This window comes from Ixodes scapularis, unplaced genomic scaffold, assembly GCF_016920785.2.
Source record: "Ixodes scapularis isolate PalLabHiFi unplaced genomic scaffold, ASM1692078v2 PGA_scaffold3__209_contigs__length_174095766, whole genome shotgun sequence".
Classification (NCBI taxonomy): domain Eukaryota; kingdom Metazoa; phylum Arthropoda; class Arachnida; order Ixodida; family Ixodidae; genus Ixodes; species Ixodes scapularis.
Genome location: NW_024609868.1, coordinates 119,083,662 through 119,110,267, shown reverse-complemented (window position 1 = coordinate 119,110,267; position 26,606 = coordinate 119,083,662). Strand labels below are relative to the sequence as shown.

The following is a 26,606-nucleotide window of genomic DNA, read 5'->3' as shown; positions in this document are numbered from 1 at the left end:
TAACCATTTTTTGTGACCCTATGACTACATGATTTGAATTGCAGCATAATTAGGGGTACATTATTTACAGAAAAACTCGACGATATTGATAACACGCAGTAATATCATAAACAAATTTACTCGATTGACAGCGCACTCCTCTGTACTAAATTTAGTAATTTTTTTGCCTGTCATATGTAGAATAGCGTGGCTGGTGCATTGTATTTTTTAAACGCCTTTAACGCATACTTTTAGAAATGGCCCTTTTAAAATGGCCCGACCGTCCTAATGTAAACTAAAGCACGTATTTCTTATTCGCTTTGTTTTTGAAAAATTTATCCTTGTTTCAGCTTAAAGGGGCGGTGCAATGATTTTAACACTGAACGAATGTGCAGCTTGTATTTTTTATATTGTTTACTTCGGCATAAGTAAGAGAAAACGTGCCGCCATACCCCAAAATGCCTCTATTTCGCTGCGTAATCGTAAAATAAAAAACGCTTTTTTTCCCAACCTGCGGCCACATGGTGGCCGCAAATGGAACCTGTGGTGTCACGTCATTCGGAGTGGTTTTTGTAAGTGATAGTGTTAGGCAATTGCAAGCTTGATTTAAGGTTAAGTTAAAAAAAAAAATCTTGTTGTTTAGGCATGCAGAAACGCTTCAAAAGCCTAATATTGCCGCTAAAAGGGTATGAATTATTTGTGGCGCCATCTACCGCAAGTCAACAAAACCTGCCGTCGCCGTCATCCGTCGACGCCCGAGGCGCCTACGGCGGCTACACGAGCAACCCGGACGTTTTGTCTTTCCCTTGCTCGACGGAGTGCGTTGGTCGTGGTTCGTAGTATCGCGGTATCGTTATTGTTCCTGATGTCTCGACCTCGACTTCGACTGCCCGCCGCGTCGGAAGCATCTTGCGCTCGACGTCGCTCAGGCCGTCCGCCCATGCCGCCATGTTGGTCGGGAATCGGCGGGAGAGCGGGAGAGCGGCGAGCCTGGCGAGCCGGCGAGCGCTGGGGAAACGGAAGCCAGAAGAACCCAACCGGAAACCAACGCCACTCCGAATGACGTCACAGGCGAAGCTGGTGCCGCTTCAATGTTGAGTTGAGGGGTGCCAGAGATACCAATTTCTTTTATTTTTTTTAATGAAAACTAGGGCAAGCAGGAAAGAATTGTTTTCGGTCCTTCGTTTTAAATGTGGCCGGGATCAATTCCCGCAATTAATTAGCCAAAGTCCGTAAATTGTTGCACCGCCCCTTTAAGTCCAGACGCAGCCGACTCTCCGAGCTCATGGGAAGAATCAGACAACGTCAAAAGTGCACAATCACGGTGTGCGTCATGGTTCTGCGCGCGTTCTAACATTGCTGGAACAATAATGTACACGGCAGGCCTAGTGACTTGCGCTTTTAACGACTCTTCATTGATCCCTTTACCTTATAGCGTCGGCAGCGTCTGGACGTAATCTGAAGTAAAGTACGGAGTCCAGTGAAACTTTTGACATAGAATTGTGAATTCAGAATTTCCCCGTGTTTTTTTAACGCCAAGCATATTGCAAGCTACCGGTATTTATGTCACTGCGACTGTCGGTTTTATATTGCGATGGTGGTCTTTTATTGTTCTTTATGAACATCGACAACTCTTTTAGTAATATCTCCAAAAGGGGACGATGGGATTAGGAAATTAGTAACTGTATGCACAGATATACGACATAATAACATTAGCAATGATAGCTGTGGAACAGGAGCTTGGATGAAACACCAATGCGGATTTAATGTCACAAAAAGGTTATATATTCGTCCTTTAATTATATTTTAAAGTCTAAATTAAGCAACTGATTTGTGGTGTCCTTTTTTATGGTAGAAACAATACAGATTGTCAAGACAAAGGAAAAGGGCTGACAAAACGAATTACGAAACGGCAGGTTATACTTTATAATTACAAAAAATTCTGACACATATAACAACTGCAAATAAACATTCGATAACAAAGATGAGACATTTTCACAAAATATTGCAAATAAGTCAAGTGTTTTGAATTGCGAGTCTGTTTGCCACATTGTGCAAATCACCCCTCAGTCCTTAAAGATGAGTAGCTTGCAACACTGGCAAGTGTTCAACATCTTAGAAGTAGCAATTGTAATTTCTAATGTGTGCAAGAAAAGTTGCATAATATCTGTACTAGTCTATTATATCTCCATTCAAGAAGATGCCATGCCTCCAACCAGTCCCCTTCCTGCAATTACTTTGGGTGTCTAAATGAACAAAATAATAAAAAAAAAAGCAACCGCGATTCGTACGTATTCCATTATTTCTTGTTATCTGAGAATCTAAAAAAATTACCTAAATATGTAATAGTTTTCATAATTTTAGAGGTATAATTGTACCCATTATTTTCCCTGAATACTATATAAAGCTTAACTTCATATCCAAAGCAAAGCACATCATTCTTATAAAAAAAAGAAGCTATTTCTTTAAATAAATTTTTAAATGTAATCAAGCTTCACCGGCTTTTATAAATGACAAACAAAACTTTATTTCAGACATCGTGTACTTACAGTTTTGTGTTGAAAACCGTTGAAATCATTTCGAGGTTCAGAGGAAGCACCAAAATGTGGATTCTCATTGCAGCAGCTCACATTTACCTGAAATATTACGAGGAGCACTCTCAATGTTTTGCCCCTTTTACGAGGGAAACTATAAAAATGTTTCGTGCTAGAAGGGCCTAGTAAGCAACTCTCTTATATTATAACTTCCCTGTATTCATTTATCACGCATCGTTTTTGCATAATAATTCTTCTGCGAGCTCTCCAGTGAGAAAATACATAAAAAACGGCCGGTTTTTAGGTTTCTTGCAAAAGTAAACGGAAAGGTAGATGAATGTATTGCTATGACTTCAACATGTAATATTTTACGTTTATAGTGACTAAACAAAATTATACCTGAAAATACATTTCCAGAACCTTGACAGCCGGACAAAAGCAACTGGATCATTAACTTGCTCGTCTTGGTTTGGATACATTCACGATTTACTAATAATATTCTGGTCTTAACTAAGTACATGTGCTTGCATCTCGATAGTATTAATTCACTTTTTTTAATAATACTTATGAATGTAGTAGTCTTGTGCGAATAGTGGATTTTGAGTCCGAAGCGAATTCGAAGCGAATAGTGGTTTTGGCCGAATATTTTCGATTCGAATATCGAATAGTTTTTTTCCACGACTTTCACTACCATTGCATAATGTTTAGACGAAAACCCAGCTAAACCTGTAAAGGTTATTCAACTTCTTCATTCATAAGCTAAGCTTAATCTATCTATATTTGTGAACTGTGATCTCAGAAGGTCTGGTGTCTCGGGATGGCAAGTAAACGACGGATCCGACATAAAATGAATCCTATATAGATGGTCAACTATACCAATAGAGTGAATTTACAAATCTTGATATATAAAATATTCTTTCTTTAATCTCAAGTTAAAAAAGAATGAGTCGCGTATGATGTAAACAGGCCGTAAAAGCATCTCTGCCTAACATAGTGTACTCTTCCATAAAAGTTTAATTTTGTAACTTTTACTACAATGTAGATATACACATTCACAAAGTTTCCATTTATTTTCATATACAGTCGGCACGGGTGCACCGTTAAGTGCGCTTCTTTGCGAGCACTGGTGTAATGCGGAGAAGCAACACCCGCAAAGCTCACTTCCGCGGGTTTTGCTTCTCCGCGGCGCACCGGTGTTTGGTAAGAAGCGCACTCAACGGGGCTAACCCGCCGTAATCAACACTTCGAAAAACGCGAATAGTGCAGTTCTTTTCGAAGCGAACATCGAATAGTGCATTATTCGGAAATACTATTCGAAATTTCGAATATTCGCACAACCCTAGAATGTAGGAATGCTTTAATGCTCGTTTTTAATGTACGTCATATAGTTTCTAAATTGAAGTTTCCAACGACTACATAACGCATTGTTGTTCCCGGTGCTATCCTGGTCACCGAACTGATTAGATATGTGTCAGAATACAAATGTCTGCCAAAGCAATGATTGTAAAGCGCGATTTAAACCACAGCCAGATTGCAACAATACTTAAAAAAACAAGCGAGCTGATGGTGATTCATGGTAATAAAAACCCGAGACTCAGGAACACTAGAGTTCCTGTATAGCTACCTACGTAGGGAGCCTATACAGGAACTCTAAGGAACACAGAAGGGGACGTTGTGTTCGTGTTTGTCCCCTTCTGTGTTCTCGAGTCTCGGGATTTTATTACAATAGCCAGATTATGGGTTGAGGGGTCCCGGAAAGCTCAATGTCCTTGCCAGCCGTGTGACGTCACCGCTCACGTATTGCGACTTCCGGCAGTGTAGCTGCATTTGCAGTAGAATGTGCTTCAAATTTCGGGAATTGCAAACGGTCAGGCGATTTTTGTCCTCTCCCCCCTGTCCCCTCCTTAACTGCTTCGATGCATTCAAGGTCACTCCACAAGTGCACCAAAGCTCCCCTCCCCTATTGCGAAGCGTCATGCGGCTAGCGGCTGGCTCGACTAGCTACCACCCGTACTCAACCGCGCGCTTTCCTCTCGAAACAGGTAGCGGAAATCACCGACTTCGCGGTTTCTGGGGCCCACAACCCGGGATTCAGTTTTGTTTGATCCGGCCTTTAACCGAGCTCCACTCGAGGGCTTTCAAAATGCTTGTGTCAAATTCAGGAGATGTGTTCGACTATCGCAACCTTTGGTTGATTCCCGCGTCTTCCTCAGCATTGTTATCAAAATGACATCATCAGCAAGCTTGATGAAAGAGAGATTAAGGGAAAAAGTCCTCTCTTACACTAAACATTTCGCAACAGCATTAAAGTTGATATCTTTTTTTGACTACATCAGTAAGCTTGCTGAAAGAGAGAATAAAGAGCCCCTTAGATGAAAGAAACATGTTTTTAAACAATTTGGTTCAGACACGCGCGTCAAAAAACTAATTTTACGCGAAAAAAAGTAGAGTAATATTGACAGCGCGAGACGCGATTTAGTCGAGAGTAATTTCCTTTCTACTCGTTCTCTCTCCTGGCATTTGGGGCGCGTGGAGGAGAGGTGGATCGGCTTCGCCTTCACGTTGAGGTCGAAAGAGCGAATTAACATTCTGTTTCGTTATAGACTTTGCGCTCAGAATTTCAAATAAATCTCTCGCCGTCAATATTGCTCTAAATTATTTTTTTGCGTAAACGTTTTTTTTTTTTTTTTTTTACATGGGTTTCCTAACCATTCTTCACTGGTCAATAAAACATTTTGTTTCCTTTTCAGGGGCCCTTTAAGGGAGATAGTCCAGTCTTATACTAAAAATTCACAACATTAAAGATGATATTGTTTTATTGCCCCTATAAAGCATTGTTCATACACGCAACCAGAAGACGAAAGATAAAATTTAAATGCCCGCGTAATACACCATACAGTGACTAAGCAATGAGGGGTCCAGCGAAAATCCTCAAATCGCGGTTAGAATGTTCTGGATTTTAAGAAAAAGTTCACATATCAATTCAAAGTAATAGTGTAGGGGTCTCCAAATTTTCTTTTCACTTCCGCAGTTTCTTTGATCTTTAGAAGGTACAATTTGAATGGCAGTACTTATAGCCAGCGCGCCGACGCGGACGATGTCAAAAAAGCTGAAGCTAGCGTGTGGCTTCAAAGGCCTGCAGCGCTATTGATCAGAAGAGAGCTGAACCATTCCCTACACCACAAGCCAATATAACTTTTCGCTATCGAGATTAGGGAACCTAAAATCTTATTGAATTCGTTTTAGATTTCAGGTTTTCAGGAAATATTACTTTGTCTGCAATCTAGATTTCATGTTCCCAGCAATTATTCCAGTCAGATTTCTTGGTCCATAATCCAGATAGCGAAAAGTTATATTGATTTCTGGTGTAGAGTTTTCAACGCTCCTGGTTGTTCTCTTTTTTCCACAACTTCTTTCCTTTATGAAAACTTGGAAACAGCGCAAAAGAATCGAAGGACAAGAACAAGAAGTGAACGGACACAGCGTTGAGTCCGTTCACCTCTTGTTCTTGTCATTCGTTTATTTTGCGCTGTTTCCAAGTTTTCATAATCCACCAACTAGCTCAACTTCATGCCTTATTACTCCTTTGCTTGACTATCTGTCGCCGACTTAAAGCTGATATAAGGGCCGAATTTAAAAACGTCGCCCCCCCCCCCCCCCCCCCGAAAAAAAAAGAAAAAAAAGAAAAAAAAAAGGAAAATTAAGCGTGGTTTAAGCCACCGGGTTGGCTTGTTGAGTGCTCAATTTTCATACGTTTGGTAATAAGTTCGTGGGATAAATGATAATAACCTGTTTTCATTTCCTTTCACCGAGCACTGCTCTTATCGTCTTTTACACAGAAATAGTATGCCGAACAAGCGGGAGTGAAAAAAAAATAAAATCGAACAGCCGCTAAAATGCCGCTTTTTTCACACAACAGCGTCGAAAATAGCTCAGCCTTTTCCCGCTAGATAGCACTAGGGGCCTTCGGAACCACGCGCTTGCCTGAGATTTTTCATATCCTCCACGACTGTACCGATCATGTCAGGCGACAGCAATCCCAAACTTAATCTTGCAACGTCCAACACATGTTAGGTTGGGATGTTTACGTTTTCATATATAATTTTGGCAGGCATCTTGAGTACTCAATAAACATACGCTTTACTCTTTGCGTTACTTTGAGAACGCAATTTGGTAGCCTCACTAACATGTGATGGACTTTTTTCTTTACTCAAACGTATACATCGCCCAATCATATATAATGGAATTTTTAATCCCAAATGGGGCTACCATAAGAGATTACGTATCCTCCGTTTCGTTGACTGCAATCACTTTAAAAAAAAATAATAAAAAAAAAAGGTGTAGGCGGGTGCACCGGGAGCACATGCACCCTTTTCCTGGTAGATGCACCCTCCGTTACTTAGACACTCTACTTGTACACCGACCATGAGCATCCTCCTCTCCATTAGAACCCTCTCGATGTATCAGTGCACCCAGCTTAGTACACCACCACGCTAGCCACGCGTCCTGATCAGCTTGTGCTTGGATCGGATAAAGTTGGATCTTTCGGGCTTTTTGTTTTGGAGGAGCCTACACATGACGACTCTAATATATTGATTAAAATTAAGCTTGTCTCAGTGATGTTTTAAATATATGCTGGGATAATTATTTCTGTGCCAACGAAAGCTAAAAGCTTCGGTTAAAAGCGGAACGGAAACGTTCAAAATCGAATCACACGTAAAAGAAAAAGAAAATTAACATGGCTGCAGAGATGTGCAGAGCGCTGGTTTTGTTTCTAGCAACGTGGTGTTGGCGGGTGGCGGGCAGCGCCGTGGCGCATCAGTCACGACGATGAACTGCCGGCACTCGTAGGCCGCAAACAGGCGGCAAAAAAGTTGCGATGCTGCGTGGGCGGTTGCTGACAGGCGTCGCTGCGTAGGGTTCGCCGATCATGAGAACGTTTTCGCGTTCGCACATTTTCACATTTTCAACGATAAAGCAGCATCCTGCCTCATCGGCAAGCTAACGCTGCTCGAGAGTCCCACGCTCAAATTTTAGCAGAGCGGACGCGGTCAGTAAACGTGGTCGCAGTCAACGCAGTCACGATTAATTATTCATTTTATATTACAATGTGGGCTATACGGCGTAAAACATAGGATCTTCAAACTTCCCGTTTTTGGGGTCACTTTTGGGCAGGGCAGTTTCTTTGGGAGTATTTAGCTGTCCTGTCCACTCGGTATTAACAGCAGAGTAGATGCTATGCTTGTTTAAGTCCAATCGTGTCTCCGGGTAGAGTCACGTGACTACAGTCTCCAAGCTAGAGATAAGGCAGAGCACGGCACCTGCCTGAAGGCGAAGGCCATGGATAGCATACACTGCACTATCAACTTTGGGTCCGACTTTCAAGAGTATATAAGTGACAAATCCTCTCGTTGTGTTGATTGTAGGGATGCCCCCGAAGATGAGCCTTTGTGAGGGCGCCCCCCTTTTGGCCTTGAAGGAGCTGCTTTCCTACTGCTTCTCTCTTTGTCTCTCTCTACCTAAGCTGTAAGCGTGGAACAAGGTGCGCAGTCACCGGGCCAATCAACCAAAGGCTTTTTTATCACTTCACTCTGCTCTCTGGGCGCGACTAACGTCAAGAGCGTGATCACGTGGTAAAGATTTCACGAATGGCGTAGTAGCTTTTTCCAATCCTGGAATGCCTGTTTCAATTCCTAGCCTCGTTTCTTTTGTGCTGTGCTGCGACCTGCGGGGCTGGCGTGCATTTCTCTTACGACAAAATATTCGAAGTGTACCAAGGCCACCAGTGTTTGAAATGTCCTACGCGTATACAGGCAACAAGCAATTTCTTCAAAAACGCCCAAGATATTCTTGTGATGCGTTTAATATTCGGTTCGGAAAGTGACTGTTTCTGCCACATCCTGTGGAATCATCACAGATCCCTTTCTTCTGTAGATGGTTGAGCGTTTTGATTTATAATTTACGACAAGAAAAGAAGGACATTCAAGACTTCGGTGTCCGTGTCGACATATATCTAAGATGACATCTTTCAAGTCCGGTATTTTTATCGTAAGTGCGCTGCAACCTACTCCTTTGCAACAGTTGACCGTTGCGTTCTGCACTACCTCTAGCATTAGGCAGTGCCTATTTTCTAGCAGCCAGGAGAATAACTCCCTGAAATTCTATCGGCAGTCGTCTGCCATTAGCTGCCTAAAATCATGTGACAACTTCAGGCACAATACTGACTTTCTTTTTCTCGTGGCGTTTTTTGAAGACACGTTACATACACACTTTTCCGTTTATAGAGGTTTTGTAGACACGTTTCGTCGACACTAACATTTCATCAACACTAATGTTTCATCATCACTCATTACGCGAAATGCACGATGTAAGGACCTTTCGTCACGCGTGTATCTCTGATGCGCGTGCTCACCGACCCATCCCACCCGTTCACGTTGCTTCGTTGCGACAGCCTGCGGTGGCTCATTACAAAAATGTTAACGCACCTGTCCCACCCGTAGACGTCACTTTGCAGATACAGTCTGGGGCGGCTCATCACAAGAAAAAAGAAAAGAAGCTAATATAGGAAATCTAATATGAGCTGTCTATGAAACATCGCATGTCGATGAAACGTCGTTCAATGAAGTGACTGTAACGCCAATGAGTGGCCACCGCCGGTAGAATTTCAGGGAAATAATCCTGCCGGCTGCTGGGAGAATAGACTCTATCTAAAGCTCAGCCCGGTTCTTGTTTGCTTAGGCATCTTCTCAGTTGTGTAACAGCTTCTTTGTACCTCTTCACATATCACGGATTGCTTGCAAGTTTGTACTTGTTTACGGACTAGGCCGTCTAATAAACTTCTAGAAGATTTCAAAACAATCCATTGTGTCTGTTTACCTACTTTTTTGCAATCACCTGGGCGTGTACATTGTTTTAGGGTTTTCTTGATGTTTTAATTATGTTTATGAGGTTAATTATGAAGCGGGTGCATAGGGTGGTGGAACGGTGCACCTTTGAATAGGGTGCATTTGTGTTCCCTTCGAGTTCAGTAGATGTAGAGAGGTGTAACAGTGCATCATAGGATAGGGTGCTCCTGTGTTCCCTTTGAAGGAAGTAGGTTTAGAAAGGGGAGTAATGGTACACTATCCAGCAGGGTGCATCTGTGTTCTTTTTGAGTGAGGCAGGTTAATGAAGCGATGCAATGGCACACCTTCGAAAGGGAACATCTGTCTTCTTTTTAATTTCATTGGGTGTAGAAAGAGGTGTAGCCGTACACCATTGAACGGGGTGTACCTGTGTTTCCTTCGAGTGAGATTGGTGTAGAAAAAAGTGTACATGCGCACCACAACAACGGGCGCACACTTTAGGGTGTACCGATATTACCCCAAAGGGTGTATATGGGACAAGCACTTACACCCTCTACGGGTGTATCGCTCTACACTATCTTTCTTTAGAGTTCGTTGAGTGGCGTTGTGGTTCACTCTGACACATTGCGGGGATCCCCAATGTCGCGGAAGCGCACGGTAGATCTCGTTGTAAGCAGTCGTAATATAATCGGTCGTTCTGAAGAAGCAGCTGTTTGAAGCAGCGTTAACAGTTTCATTTTCTTGGCATTTTCTGAATAGAGTGCGTATTTGTAATTTAAGACGTCTAGTTTCTAGCTAAAATTGCGATGAAAAGACTGACAGGAACTTAATGACAACTCAATAAGAATTTTGGCGACGCAACGATCTTGATATTAGTTGTAAAAAACAGAAATAACTATCCTACTCCGGATGCTGTTGAAATCAGAAAAGAAAGTGTGTACTGAAACTGGTTAACGAATATGCAAATTATAACCTGGTAGGCTAATGTAAATACTCCGAGAGTTTCTAAACTTGTACATATTGTTTGCTTGCATTCCCCACATTTCTTTCATTTATAACGCTCAAACTCGCCCCTAATTATTTAGACACAACACTCACTATCGAGCGTTACGCTTTTTCATAAAATGCAGCCCATAAACACATTCTGTTTAAATGCAAGAAGCATAATACCAAAGAAATGTGACATGAAGCATAGACTGTAAATATTATTTTGATGTTAAACGAAAACAGACAGATAAAAAATAAAGAACTGAATTACGCAGTATATATATAGAGCACCAGACTTGCCTTACGTGGAGCAATTTTAACAGAGTTTATTTAATAAAGATCGACTCACCCGAAAGAATTCAGCATGACCGGAGACGCCCCAACGCACTAATATTTCTCGAGAGCTGAGTGAGTCAGCCTTGAGGTTAATAGGGTCTGGAATAGATTTGGCAATTAGTGTGGGACCAGCGCTAATTTGGCATGCTTGCAAAATTTTAAAATTTTCCTCAAACTGCACGATGAAAACTATACTTCTATAAAAACAAATTCTAACAAATGTACACCTTTCGACGCAAACAGGTAGACTGTCAGGCTAAACAATTTATCAAAAATTAAAGCGAGGATATGAAGAAATATTCTATTGTAATGCGTTTAAGGAAAGTAAATCGCGGCACCCGTTTGATGAACCTGTCATCAAATATTGAGGCATATAAATGTCTCTAATTTTGTGTACCAACATGCAGCTATTAACAAGTGGCAGATAAAAATATTTGATATATACACAACTCTCTATAATAGCAGTATACCTAAAATATATGTTAATTGAAATATATTCAGCTGTTTCTCTGCGGAAATTCGATATAAGCAAACTGCTAGTTTAAATTGTCTCCGGATGAATCGTTAACCCTTTTCTATTTGCACACATTATTGTATTTATTGATAACTCATCCTCTAAGGTCGCTAAATTTAACACAGTGCAATTTCCTTGCGAATAAATTATGACAATACGGAACATTTGCAAAAAGTTTTTTGCATTCTCATAACAATAACTGATCCTCTCTGATCGCTTCGCTTACGCCTGTTAATGTTTTTGGAGAGAAAGAACTTTCTGCTAAGATTCCTTGAAATTAAGGTTTTAACTAAAGATTTACATCAATCTTCGTATGTGAAAAGATGGATTAGATCAGGGGAAGCGTAAGAGTTAGACAGGACACTCAGAAAAAGGTCCTACCCTTTGATCAGCCGTGAAACAAAAAATCTCGCATGTTCTAGAAATGAATCTGTCAGTTAGCGAATTTCCGAATTGTCGCTTTTTAATGTAATTATTTTTATTATGGAGCTGCCAAGGTACGCATTGATGGTAAATAGCTGACGGAAAGTTTTTCGGACATTCGCCTCCGTCATAGAGGAAAAAGAAGATTGCGGCTCCTTTCCTTCATAGTCACCCCTGAGGAAGAAGCCGAACCGGTTTCGAAACGTTGGGCCCCTGATTTAGTGATTGGTTGGTCGTCGTATTTTAATAAATAATATTTTTACTTTACAAATGCTTTTCTTCAAATTATTTTCCTTCAAATACATACAAATAAGCAAGCACAAGAATGCGATATTTTATCATGAATGACAATTGATGAGGCGACGATAACTGAAAAAAACAAAACTTTTAATGCGACGAATTTGTGCCCAAAACAAAAAGGGAACAGAAGATAACAATAGAGCGCCGCGGGAATCGATAGCGGTGTAACAGCAGGATAGAACGCTGTGCGAGACTGACTCCACTCGCCATGCGGAGTCCCTTATGTACCCTCGTGGGTTTCTGGAACAATCGGCGTAGAACTTTCGACGCGTAGAACGTTCGCAACTCAATCAGATGAGAATGTTCTCGAACTTACGAGAACAGCATGTTGAAGGAATAAATAAAACGACAGTGCGATGCCTGAAAGCGAACCTAGACCTTAAACGCGACAGTCAAGCGCGGTAACCATTCGGCCACGCACGGGCTTGCTTAGCGGCGCGCCTGGCATTACTCCCCCTTTAAAAGCGCTTCGTCTCGATGCGACGTGCCGGGAAACAAAACAGCAAAACAAACAAAAATAATGGCAAATTACGTAGAATTGTACAAAACAATCCTACCGAGCGTATTACAAAACACAATGCACAGTCCTGTCAATCGTAGTACGGCTTGAGGCGCACGACGTGGACGACTTCCGGTAGCGGAGGGCGGCGTGATGAAGTCCTTGTTCTGTCGGGCATCATCTCGAAGTTCAGATCCCCGAGTCGACGAAGCACTTTGTAGAGTCCTAGGTAGCGCTTCAGGTGTTTCTCGTTCAGATCACGCCGGCACAGCCTCATCCTGTCTCCGAACTGGAAGTGGACGTCCCGGCGACGAAGTTGTAGCAACCAGGGTCGACACGTTGTTGGGTTTTAATCCGAAGTCTGGCGGGCTGACAGACTTCTGCCCGCTGGGAGACCACATGGGCGTCGTCGCTTCCGTCGACAGCAGGTTCATGGGGTAACATCGCGTCCAGCATTGTCGTTACCGTGCGACCATGAACCAGTTAAAACTGTGTCAACCCGGTTGTCTCTTGCTCGGCCGCGTTGTGGGCAAATGGGACGTACGGCAACATTTCGTCCCATGTCTTGCGTTCCACGTAGACGTACATGGAGATCATGTTGGCGATGGTCTTGTTGAGTCTCTCCTTCAGCCCGTTGGTATGCGGGCGGTACATCATAGTGCGACGATGGCTGGTGTTGCTGAGACGAAGAATTTCTTGCGTCAGCTGGCCTATGAACGATTATCCACGGTCTGAGATCAGAACTTCGGGACCGCCGTGCCGGAGGACGATAGACTCCATGAAAAACTGGGCGACTTCTACTGCAGTCCCTGAAGGATGGGCTTTCGTTTCGGCGTACTGCGTGAGGTAATCTGTGGCAACGATTATTCATCTGTTTATTTGCGTCGATGGTGGGAAAAGACCAAGTTGCATGTTCCGTTTCTTGTTGGAAGTGAGTATCGCGTTTCTTGTTGGAAATTCGTCACGAAAACCACACTGCGGTCATCCTGAAGTTCGGGTACTCCTCTTGCGACGTCTATTCCTCTTCCCAGGAGCAATTAAAGGTTACATTTTAGAACAACTTCGCCGCAGGTAGCTGCATCGGTCACAACGGGTAAGAAAACACTCGATCGCGGCGGCAGATTCACGTGATTGACAGTGACTCGGACGGCGGCAGACGGAGTTTGGGGTTTTTCTGAAGACGGAACAGGTGTCCGCAGCGTCAATCTGTTTTCTTCAAGGTCGATGATGGCGCCGTACTCACACTGAGAGTCCATGCCGATAATGGCGTCTCTGAAACAGTCTTGTAAAACGACGAATTTTACAGTATAAGTCTTGCCCTGAATTTCGACGTGAGCAGTGCACCTTCCGACAGGCGTGATGAGGTGTCCTCCTGCGGTCCGTATCTGGGGTCCATCCGGCGGCGTCGTGACTTTTTGAAGGCGGCGACAAAGCCTCGCACTCAAGACTGAGTAATCTGCTCTGGTGTCCACGAGTGCCGATCTGTCGTGGCTGTCGATAACGTTTAAGTTGTTTGCGCCGTTGCCGGAGGGTCGTTGCGACGCGTGGCGTCAGGAGAGTGGGAGCGCTCCGGCGTTCTTGGAGGCTCTTTACGTCATCGGTCCACGGCAACTTCACCTCCAGGAGTTGACACGTTTAGTTCTCCCGGCAGGACTCGGGCGACAGATTCTCACGAGGGGGTCGATGCATCGGCGAAGGTGGACGCCGTGGTGACAGCAATTTAGACCCGCGGCGAGGTGCAGGCGGGCGGGACTGAGGTCGCCGAAGGTACTCTTCAATCTTTTGTGGTCGCTCACCGTAGCGTGGGTCGTTCGGGTGGAAGCCGCGCAACCCCAGTTGCCAGTAGGGATAACGGGGGTAGATGCGATCAGCTTTTCCGCACTGGTACACAACGGGCGTCGATCGGCCGCCCTCCATACGTCGGCCTTCCTCGTCGAGGGTCGCTCCGAGTGGACGTACTGAACCAGTCCTTCCTGACATCAAGAATAGCGCGGCATCGGAGTGTCTCGTCGGGGTGGTGCAGGGGCCTGGCGCTTAGCTTGCGGCGATCGTCGGGCCATGGCAGCGTAGCTCAGCGTTGGTTCCACTGGCGTCGTCGTGTTGATGGGAACTTCAGGCTGGAAGGCTCAGTGAACCTCCTCTCGGACGAGTGATGGTGACGGGCTATCCACAGCGGGGAGCACCTTGCGGAGCTCTTCCCGGACTACTTCACGGATGATGTCACGAATGCCGAGGATGCTAGGGCTGATGTCGTAGCCCAATGCAGAAGAAGCTGCGATGCTCGAGTGCCGGTAGTGGCTGGCTTTTGCGAGGAGGTCCCGTTCTATGTTCGTGGCTTCCTTGACGAAATCTTCAACGGTGGAGGGGGGTTGCGGACAAGACCACCGATGATGTCATCCTTTACACCTCGCATCAGGATCTGCAGCTTCTTTTCTTCGGTAGCTTGAGGGTCGGCGCAAGCGACCAGGCATAAATCATCCTCGGTGAAACTGGTGATTGTCTCGTTTGCGCCCTGGGTCCTCATTCGAAGAAGGTTCTCGGCCCTCTCCCGTCGATATTGGTTCGTGAATGTCCGCCTCAGCGCATCCTTGCAGGCGGTCCACGAGATCAAGGAAGTTTCGCGATTCTCGAATCAGCGCCTGGCCGTTACTTCGAGCGCGAAGTAAAGACTCTGTAAGCGCTGTTCGTGTGCCCATCGATTGTGCTGGGCCACTCGCTCGTACTATTGTAGCCAGTCCTCGATGTCTTTACAAGGCTGACCAGGAAGGACGCTGGCGTACGGGAAATGACGGGTAGGACAACGACGGATGGAGTGGTCATCGTCGCAGCCTTGTTTGCATGGTTTCTGCGGCAGGGGTTCGAATTCCGTGGGGCGGCCTGTGGTACGGCGGCTTACTCGGGCGTGGGCGTCTTCTGCTTAGAGTAGCCTTCCGGGGCTGGGCACCTCACTTGGCCGGGATGTCCTCGTAGGGGTACGCTTCACGGGCATAAGAAGCGATACCCCGCACCTCCACCAAAAATGTCACCAATGACAATTGATGAGGCGACGAAAACTGAGACAAACTAAACGTTTAATGAACTAACTTGTGCCGGAAACAAAAATGAAACAGAAAATAACAATAGAGCGTCGCGGGCGTCGATAGTGGCGTAACAGCAGGATCGAACGCTGGGGCGAGACTGACTCCACTCGCCATGCGGAGTACCTTTAGGGGTATTCACACGAGGGAGAAATTCCGGGGTCTTCTCCATGGCACGCGCACCACACGACGAAAACAGCAGACTTTTCGGTGTGCAAAAGCCTTGTGTTTTTGTCTTGTTATGCGCGCGCGCCGGGGAGAAATCCCAGGGATTTCTCCCTTTTGTGAATACCCCTTTATTTACCTTCGTGGGTTTCTGGAACATTCGGCGTAGAACTTTCGGCGTGTGGAACATTCGGAACTCGATCACATGAGAATTTTCTTGGACTTACGAGAACGCCAAGTTGAAAGAATAAATAAAGGTACAGTCCGCTGACTGCAATTAAACTATACCTTCCGCGAGACAGTCAAGCGCGGTAACCATTCGGCCACGCACGCGCTCGCTCAGCGACGCGCGTGGCAATATATATACTTTTTATTCAAACGCTGTTTACCTTTAATAAATGAAGAGGGGTATGGGAACCCTACTCACCCATTGGAATAGTGGATATATCTTGGGAAATGGCCGGACTTTGAAGTGTGATGTTCTGACTTTCTCCGGTATTCTTTGCCGAGATATGCACTATGTACCTTACACCAGGTTCTAGCGACAAAAGAACGCTCATCCAATCCTGGTCGTGAGGCCGCGTTGAAGGTATATCGATTTCAGTGTTTCCAGGAAGTCCGATTTGGGGGTCTCGAGGTTCCCATCGGAAGTGATACTTGAGCGGCAATCCATTCCAAGCGATAGGGTCAACGACGCGTAGATTGACCTTTCCTTGTCCTGATGAGATTATCTTGATTTCTCTTGGCGGAAGGGGAGCTGTATAAATCAATAACAGTCATTCATACGGAGGAAGATAGATTACATGTGTGAGGGGGATTAGTTAGTTTGGTCTTAATTTGCGTTGACGCAAATTAAGATCAAACTAACTAATCCCCCAACCGCCACCCCAAATTCATTGAGATATACGTCGCAACAAAGTAAGCTAAATGTCAATTCTAATTCGGTCGTAACTGGCGACTTTATGTATTGAAGTTCCCTAATCGTTCAAACTGCCAAGAACGCGAGAACACCGAGGTGGTATCACCGTTAGGCGCATTTTGCATTTTCACACTTTTGGAGACGTCGCTCGTTAAGATGTTAAACATCGCAGATTTATCGGTTCTTGCTTTCTGCTACGAAAATCAAATCAAAAGAGAATGTTCACAGCGTTTAAAAAAATGTAGTTAAACACCTAAGCCCAACATAAGGTGGTAGAGGATTTTATGAATGGAGCATATTTGTGCGAATGTGAATATGTTTTAATAGCTTTTAACATTTTTCTTGCAATGTTACGTGAAAAACACATGGGAAATAAAATATTTGGTTACATATATTTTGACTTGGGAATTATTTCTTCACAATTGTATGTAATATGTTATGCTGAAATGCATTTAACACAAATCAGTATTGACTAGTTATTTCTTGTTTACTCGATCCAGAAAATGGCTCTTACTTGAATTTAGCAAGCAAGTAAACATTCCAAATTAATCTGTGTGGGCTGTAAAATGAAATTTTCTATAAATGTAGGCGTCCCAAATTTGAATCGAAGAAGTAGGTTGCTCCTGACTCTTCTCGGGTCCTAAAAGTAAACCTTTTTCGTACACTACATAACTGCTTCTGTTGCAGAAAGAACCAGTGTTGTAAGAAATGTGCTACAAAAAACAACAACAAAAAACAGCATTTTTTAACATATTTTGGAAATTTTTTTTAATGGTCCTGGAGATGTTTGTCGGAAATGCAAGTACTTCTTCAGGGTAGCGCTTACTTGTAAAACCTAGCTTGCTCTTTGTTATCTTCAGCATAATTCATGTCGAATTTTCGCAACGACGTTACTTCGGCAATTTCTTAGATAGCCATTAACGCACTATTGTGATACATTTTTCCAGCCGAACGTTCAGCTGGGGCTGATGAAATTACCTGTGCCAACGCTTGTATCTATAAACAATTCTACGTAGAACCCTTGCTCGAATTGCATTCTTATTAAGTCATTCGCACATTTGATAGCGGAAGAAAGGAAAAGAAAGGCGGTTATTCACTCGTTCCTAATATTTGTCAAAAATGAAGTTGATGCTATAATCAAAAACCCTTGTTCCTTCTTTTGTAGTGTTACTTATTCGTATCAAAGTAAGCCAATTTTTGGCAGTTTTTTTGTTTTCTAACTGCTCTGTATCAAAGTGAAGCCCACCTTTAGCACATCTATAGAAACAAGTCTGGCATATCACGGAACGTTTCGACTCGCTAAAGTATACTGCCATGTTAAAGGAAAAAAGTGGCAGCGTTCTTTACCTTCTGAGTTCTATAATGTATGAAATACGTCATAGGAAATTGGTGAGGAAAGTTTTGTGTCACGTGACATATTTTCTCGCTAAATTTAGCCGGGTAACTGGACGGTCCTATAGGTCACGTGACGTCAGGTATCGTGACGCCAATGTCCCCTGCTAAAGTTAGTAGGGAAACCGGATCGGTGTCCGGGCCACAAGACGTGAATTCCCCTGCTGAATTTAGCGAATAACTGAATTGGTGCATTGATCACGTGACGCCAATTTCCCGCTAAACTTAGTGGGGAAACGGAATTGGTCTGAATGTCCCGCGACGTCAGGTAGTGTGACACCAATTTTGCCGCTAAATGTGGCTGAAAAACTGAATTAGTTTATAGGTCTTGTGATATCAATTTCGTCCCTAAATTTAGCGACAAATGCACGGAAGGACGAACCGATGGACGAACGGACATTTTGGGACTGCGGGTAGCGATAAAAAATTAAAGACGTTTACAAATCTTTGTAATGCGAAATTAAAGCGCAGCTTTTGAGGAGGAAGAGGGGAGGGTACAAAGGGGAAGGTATGCTTCTCCGTACCCTCCCCTCCTCCACCTTAACCCGCTAAACTTAGCAAAAAAAAAAATTTCCCGCATAATTTATCCAAAAACTTTTCCCGCTAACTATAGCGGGAAATTTCTCCTCTAAGGGGAGTTTCCGCTAACTTTAGCCAGGAAATTTTTCCGATAAATTTAGCAAGAAAAATTTGTCCGCTAACCTTAGCGGGGAAACATTCGCGCTAAATTTAGCCGGGAAAATTTCTCGCTAAAACTAGCGGGGAAATTTTTCCACTAACATTTGCGGGGAAATATTTCGCTAAATTTAGTGGGAAAACTTCGCGGCTAAATTTAGGGGTTTAAGTTTTCCCGCTAAATTTAGTGGGGATATTGACGTTACGTGACCTCTACCCCAATTTAGTTTCCCCGCTAAATTTAGTGGGGAAAATGACGTCACGTGACTTCGTGTAACGTCACTCATAAACAAATACAGTTTCTCTGCTAAAATTAGCGGGGAAAATGACGTCACGTGACTTCGTGTAACGTCACTCATAAACAAATACAGTTTCTCTGCTAAAATCAGCGGGGAAAATGACGTCACGTGACTTCGTGTAACGTCACTCATAAACAAATACAGTTTCTCTGCTAAATCAGTGGGGAAAATGACGTCACGTGACTTCGTGTAACGTCACTCATAAACAAATACAGTTTCTCTGCTCAAATCAGCGGGGAAAATGCCGTCACGTGACTTCGTGTAACGTCACTCATAAACAAATACAGTTTTATCTGCTAAAATCAGCGGGGGAAATGACGTCACGTGACTTCGTGTAACGTCACTCATAAGCAAATACAGTTTCTCTGCTAAAATCAGCGGGGAAAATGATGTCACGTGACTTCGTGTAACGTCACTCATAAAGAAATACAGTTTCTCTGCTAAAACCAGCGGGGAAAAGACGTCACGTGACTTCGTGTAACGTCACTCATAAACAAATACAGTTTCTCTGCTAAAATCAGCGGGGAAAATGACGTCACGTGACTTCGTGTAACGTCACTCATAAACAAATACAGTTTCTCTGCTAAAATCAGCGGGGAAAATGACGTCACGTGACTTCGTGCAACGTCACTCATAAACAAATACAGTTTCTCTGCTAAAATCAGCGGGGAAAATGACGTCACGTGACTTCGTGTAACGTCACTCATAAACAGATACAGTTTTTCTGCTAAAATCTGCGGAGAAAATGACGTCACGTGACTTCGTGTAACGTCACTCATAAACAAATACAGTTTCTCTGCTAAAATCAGCGGGGAAAATGACGTCACGTGACTTCGTGTAACGTCACTCATAAACAAATACAGTTTCTCTGCTAAAATCAGCGGGGGAAATGACGTCACGTGACTTCGTGTAACGTCACTCATAAACAAATACAGTTTCTCTGCTAAAATCAGCGGGGAAAATGACGTCACGTGACTTCCTGTAACGTCACTCGTAAACAAATACAGTTTCTCTGCTAAAATCTGCGGGGAAAATGACGTCACGTGACTTCGTGTAACGTCACTCATAAACAAATACAGTTTCTCTGCTAAAATCTGCGGGGAAAATGACGTCACGTGACTTCGTGTAACGTCACTCATAAAGAAATACAGTTTCTCTGCTAAAATCAGCGGGGAAAATGACGTCACGTGACTTCGTGTAACGTCACTCAAAAACAAATACAGTTTTTTTGCTAAAATCAGCGGGGAAAATGACGTCACGTGACTTCGTGTAACGTCACTAATAAACAAATACAGTTTCTCTACTAAAATCAGCGGGGAAAATGACGTCATGTGACTTCGTGTAACGTCGCTCATAAACAAAAACAGTTTCTCTGCTAAAATCAGCGGGGAAAATGACGTCACGTGACTTTGTGTAACGTCACCCATGAACAAATACAGTTTCTTCGCTAAATTCAGCGGGAAAATTGACGTAGCTCAACACCAATTCAATCACCCGCTAAATTTAGGGTGTGGGTTACGCTGATGGCGACTCCGACGCCGATGGCGACTCCGACGCCGACGGCGACGCCGCGAAACTCGGAAACGGGCGCTTAGAATGCTTTAAAAAATTATGCGTCCATACGATCCGTATTCTATAATACGGTATGGAAAACCCACATGACGCGTAGCACGCATATTTCGCATCAAAGAACGCACAGCTCATGTTGATGATTGGTGATAATTGTCTGACACTTTTTCTGTCAGGTGGCATTTAAATTACAATTTTTCTCCTTCTTGTCTTTATTAATTTTTCTTAGGTGAGGCGTACGGCTTAGCAATGTCCTGCTTTTTCTGTGTAGCATGTCTGTAAGATAAGGGAGGATGTCTTAAACCCCTTCAATTGTGAAGTCCACTGATAAGATTGCTCGATTTTCAGCTTACTTTTATATGTGTTTTCTTCATATGTGATGTGATTCATGTCTATATACATATATTTTTTTAATGAGGTAAAAATGGCAAACACTAGGGATGTAAAAACTCATAGCCTACTTACTGCCCGCCCGTGTCCGCACTGTTAATGCTGCTGCCCGTCCTATTCTCATTGTTTGACCACCGTCCTCGTCGCTCAGGTAAAACTTCCTCAGCGTAATGTTGTAATCGGTCCAGGGCTTCAGACCATGCAAACTGTATTCGGTGATACTTGGCTTCAAGATCTTCTGGAAGGTGTGGCCCAGCGATTTTCCCGTCAGAAAGTAGCCGCTAAGTTGCACAGCTTCGTTTCCATGCAAGTGCGTGCCAGGTGTAGCCTCTAGGCTTGGCTCCACAGCAGACGACCACGTGAGAAAGGTAGCGTTGTTCGTGGTGTGATGGGCAATCATGTCCAAGCCTTGCCACAGGAATTCCTTAGGAGCTAAATGTCGTAGGGAAAAATATAAAAAGAAAATATCAAAGTATATAATGGCTCTTTCAATTTTGATTTTGATGCAGCCTAGTATTTATGAGATACTAATGACTGGCCTTCTTTTAAGTTGGTCAACACAATTTTCTCTTAGCTTGCTACAGTATTCTTTGTTACAACGTTTCCAGCAGCCCGACAAGAATCTTTCTTTATTTGGGAAGCGTTATAATGGCAAAAATAAAATCTTTGTCTTTGCCTAACTTGCAGGTCACAATGTGATAGGAAAAAGCTGGGAACACTCTTCCTTAAAATAATTTATACGTAATACGAAAGGGCTTTTTAGCCCGACCCTAGACGACAACTGGCGTATATGTGCTTTGGGTACCTGATGAGTACCTGATAACTGATTCCCATCGTACATAGCATATACGGGGAATGATATTAAGACTAGGTTTGTAATATTTACATATACATGAGTAAAATAAACATACACATACGATTAGAAACTAACTACTTATTAATAAAAAGAAACTTAAAGCTCGAATCCACGCTGCGAAAGTGGTTCGACAGCGAAGCTGTGGTATCCCCTGCAACGATGGCCCACTGCACTATAGACCTTTTTTTTTGACAAAAGCCATTAGGTGGTGCTCCAGTCTTTGACGTGCCAGGGAACTTCCGGTTTATAAGAACGAGGAGCAAAAACCACCTTAACACCGCTGCTTAAAATCTTCTAAATGAAACGTCTAACCACTAATTCTCCAGGGAACGCAAAAAGAACGAAAAAGTGCGAGATCTGAAATATGTTTCGAGTATTCTTGTAAACCTACTTGCCTCCTCCAAGATGTAATATTGTACAGCCGAAGGCCTTCTTTAAATCCCCAACTTTGTTGTCCGTGTAGAATTTATGCTTTCTAGAGCTGGTGACATAAGCAAGCTCAATAGGCTTGCAAAGGCGGTGCGACCGGAAGTCAATTGGGAAGAAAGCGACAGTTCATGTTTGTAAACAGCGAAAGGTTCTCTACCAAATGATTGACGAAAGAAAAGTAAACGCACTGTACCAAAATCCTTTTTTTATATATGAAATACATCGTACGTTGCCTTTGCCACGGCAGCTTATGCAACCCAAACCTTTACCGCGAAACGCATGCGGAGAGTGCTACGTGCTTCACATTGTTAGCGGGGCAAGTGACGTCACTCGACACTTCGTACTTTGCCGTTGCCGCGGCAGCTTATGCAACCGCACTCTTTTCTGTGAAACACATGCGGGGAGCGCTACGTATTTATCATCATTCGCGCGCTCCTTATAGACCATTCCATTTAGCGCTCTCAGGGCGGCACCATTTTGTTCGACCGCAGCGCCCTCTCCACACATCCGAGAAGTTCAGCGGGTTCGGCGAGGTAAAACGAGAGAGAGGGCACGCCGCCGACTCCGCTAGCAGACGACAAACCGGGAGGTTGCCGTTCTCCATCTTTGGGCTGTATCGGCGGGCTCAACCGAACACCGAACTCTCGCTCGTGGCTGCCGTTGTGAAGTGGTTCGCGTTCTCAGAATAGTTGTGGCTACTCCAAAATCAGCCTATAGCTCTCTGTTGTTCTATTTTGCTAAATGATAAACTAGCATATCTTTTTTCCGTTACTTAAATAGCAGTTGAGTCAGCCGGCAGTACTACCCTCAACTACTGCGTGTATTGCGGCAGGAGAGCACGTTTTTATTTATTATTTCAGACTTCCACTCATGGTCGCTAAAGGCCTACACCAGTACGAACTTTTGTATAGTAAAAAAAGGCACAGCAACCGAATTTTCTTTTCGCCAAAGAGACCGGCCAGTCTGACACAGTTTTCCCTATTTTTGTTTTTTATTTGCACGCAGGTAACAGTGCAATTGGACCCTGTGAGTCGTTTTATCTAGCATAGTATTACACGATAACTGGCATACCAAAATCTGCGCATCTGCACTTGAAAGTTCCAAAATGACGCGATTTTAAACGGAGTTTGCACGCCAGCCGGACGCTAGCTACAGCCCACTCGGCGGAGCGGACGGCTTGCGGGGGAGAGGGGGAGTGCATTTTTTTTTCTCTTTTACCCTCTCTGCTATGACCCTAATGGAACGGTCTATAATCTATCACGCGGTTTTGACACTTGTTGTCTGGTTTTCGTATCGAAACAAGTGTCAAAACCACGTGTTGACGGACAAAAAAAAAAATCCACCTGCGAGTCATATACAGCTTCGCTGTAAAACAAAAATATAGATCCATTTGAAAAAGATTTGGCGAGCGTACGTGCTTTGGTTTTCTGGATCCTGAAGTACATCCAACTTCGACACACCCAAGCCTACTTTCAGTTTCTTCTTTATATTTTTCAACAGTAGCATGAGTGGTAAATGTTACGCACAGCATGCTTCCCACACGTCCAATATCTCCCTGTGATTTACCTAGTGGTTTTCGATGCGCCTCTTCTTCCATCGTCCAGTTATTGATACCATATGTTTACTTCCCGATCAAGCGTTTTATTTGCCAAACTAACTCTTTAGAATTCAAAACGCTACGTACGTAACTAAATTAGCTTCTCGGCCATATGTAGTAGGCCAATATTTGTTTGTATTCTTATGACGCGGAGGAACTTTTTAGGTGATGCTTCATAATACGTCCGGTATATATTTATTTACTAACCCGTTTTGTTTGGATGAATGCCGTCGACCGGAAGGACATATTTTCTAAAATAAAATCATGAATTTAAAGTAGCAGAAACTTACCGCAGAGGGAAGAATCTTCCTCTTCAGGCTCAGGCTCTATATACCGATAAAATTCACGACGCCCAAAATATCTAGGGCATTCAGAAACTCCATTGCAAACATCGGTATTTGTCAAGACGCTGCCAGACGGACACTTAAATGGATCTTCGTCATACTTCAAGTCACCTGCAAATAAGACATGTTAAGCATTTCTATTGTAAATTTAATTGTCTGCCTCGCCTTGCTTTTAATATTGTATTTTTCATTCCGCACTTACTAGAACCATTTAAAAATACGTTACTCTGTTGTTAGTTAAGTCGCGAATATACCGGAGACTAAGGCAACAGCGAATGAAGAAAATGCTTGAAGTGTAAATTGAATACAAGGAACGAAACAGTCTGAATCTCTGCACTCTCGAGGTTAAACGAATTGGTCACACAAAGCACCCTTTGTTGAGTATTTTTAATAATAAACTTTAAGATCAAGTACCGCTAAAATCTCCGCGTTCTTTGCATGGAACTTTACAACCGAAGACAAACGTTTCCTTCGCAATAAAACTAATAGAGCACCCGAACAAAGACTTTGACCACTTCAAAAGCCTTCAAACAAAACGAGACAGTCTTTTAAAGCAAAATCTCTAGAACAAGCATTGTCGAGTTTCTGGAGGATGAGAATCAAGTCTTCTCGGTTTTTAGAGCGAAGCTCTTATGGTACGTTTACACTTACGGATCCGCTAGCGAATTCGCCCAGCTTTGGCCGCTGGGGCGAAACGCTGGGCGGAAAACGCCGCGGCGAGCCGTGTAGGTCCAGGACCTATTTTTGCCGCCGAACGAGGCGTTTCGCCGACCGGAAGCGACATTCTTGGGCAGCGCGACACTGCCGATGTCACGAGTCGCGTTCTTCAGGGTGCAGCAACCATAAAGTTATTATAATGTACGCTAGAGGTTCAACTGGGGCTAGTGTCTATGCGACTTTCGTTACGCAAAATAAAGCAGACAGCAACCAGTCTACTTTTGCGGAGCTCCTGTGCATTCCTATGAGAAAACGCGCGTGCATTTTGTCTCTTCGCCGGAAAATAACACGGAACGCTTTGGTTATTTGGGTCGTATCGAATAATATGTACCTTGAATAACATTCTAAAACTGTAATGGACCTTTTCCACATACCGACGGCACCAGGTGGTGGCTGCACGAACTAAAAATTGAGGAAGTGACCTACCTGCGCTACCAATCGATTTTGGGAGCTACGCTACCAGTTTCTTCGCTCTCTGAGCTGCGTCGCGAGCCAACGCGAGCCCAACGCGGCTGTAAAGAGGGGCATCCGTGGCGTCCACCCAGACGTTGTGTTTTTCTTTTCGTCCACTTTCTTTTTTTGTGTAACACAATTATATATATGCTGCAATTACGTGTTATACTTGCTAATCCACAGCCTCTTTCCGAATTTCCTCGATTTTTCGTGCCTACTTCCGCCGCTTGGCATCGGGCGCTCGCGCGTGCGCAGAACGCTTCTTGGAAAAGGTCCATTGCTTTAGCTAGCGCATTTTTCTTCATCGGTGAACGATGTCTAACTTCGCTACATTTCAGTCCCAAACATCTGTTCTGCAGCAGGTGTGTAAAAACAAGCGACGATTCAAAACAAAATAACAATCGAAAAGAATATAGTGTGTGTTCAAGGTTCGCCAGCATCCCGGTGTCGCTTATATATTGATAGAGTGCCAGTCCTGTCACCATATGAAAATGACCCAGTCGTGCATGAGCGGCTAAAAACATTCAAATAAAGAATAAGGTATGTGGGCTATGAAAGGTGGCTCTTCGTAGTGTTTTCTCTGCCGGGCAGCCTTTATCCGGCAGTTATTCTCAAAGATTTCGAGCGTGCGGGTAATGTTTTCAACGCAGAACAAACATCTTCGCACATATCCTCACGAGCAGAAAGAACAAAGCGGTACTTACTTATTTAAAATCGGAATATATTACGTGGCCTTCAATTTATTTTGATCGTACATGCACGGGTAGTTAACTGATCGAGTGTTACTGCGTAGTTCTGGCCGTCTCTCTTGTTTTTCCACATGTCCTTCGTTCGTTCGGCTCGTATATCCCTCATGCTGAAAAGTTCCGACGTCGTGTTCGCGCTAACAGTGTCGGACAGTGCACATAAATACACGTACGGAGCCGTTAAAGCACCGTTCTTAATGCGATGAATTTGAAAGATAAACGCCGTTACTGACCAATTATTTCATCGGCCTGACTCAGAGCGCAGGGAGAAAATGCCCTCACTCTTTCCCATAGAAATGCATTACGGAAAGTCACTTTTGGACTGGTTGCTGTCTGCTTCAATTTGCGTCAGCACACTAACGCCCCTTGAACCTCTAGCGTACACTATAATAACTCTATGGCAGCAACGCCCGGGAGAGACAGCCGAGGTGGGAAGTCTCGCGACTTCTCGTCATATTTGACGGAATGTCACGAGAACAGCTGCCGCAGCCGGCGCCGCCGCTGCCGCTCGAAGGAAATAGAAGTAAACACAACGCGCTCGTCGCCGCCGCCACCGGGAGC

The 26,606-nt window shown here is 43.8% G+C and overlaps 1 protein-coding gene across 1 annotated transcript in view; it reads right to left on the bottom strand.

Annotated features, from left to right (window-relative positions):
* The window catches only part of LOC8052841, a 74,161-nt gene that overhangs the window by 29,821 nt on the left and 17,734 nt on the right, over positions 1-26,606 (bottom strand). The window contains exons 3-7 of the mRNA XM_040211184.2: positions 24,076-24,240; positions 20,979-21,335; positions 16,087-16,416; positions 10,695-10,780; positions 2,529-2,615 (exon numbers count right to left, since the gene is read on the bottom strand). Of these exons, the coding sequence (XP_040067118.1) occupies positions 2,529-2,615; positions 10,695-10,780; positions 16,087-16,416; positions 20,979-21,335; positions 24,076-24,240 (1,025 nt within the window). The remainder of the gene's footprint in view (positions 1-2,528; positions 2,616-10,694; positions 10,781-16,086; positions 16,417-20,978; positions 21,336-24,075; positions 24,241-26,606) is intronic.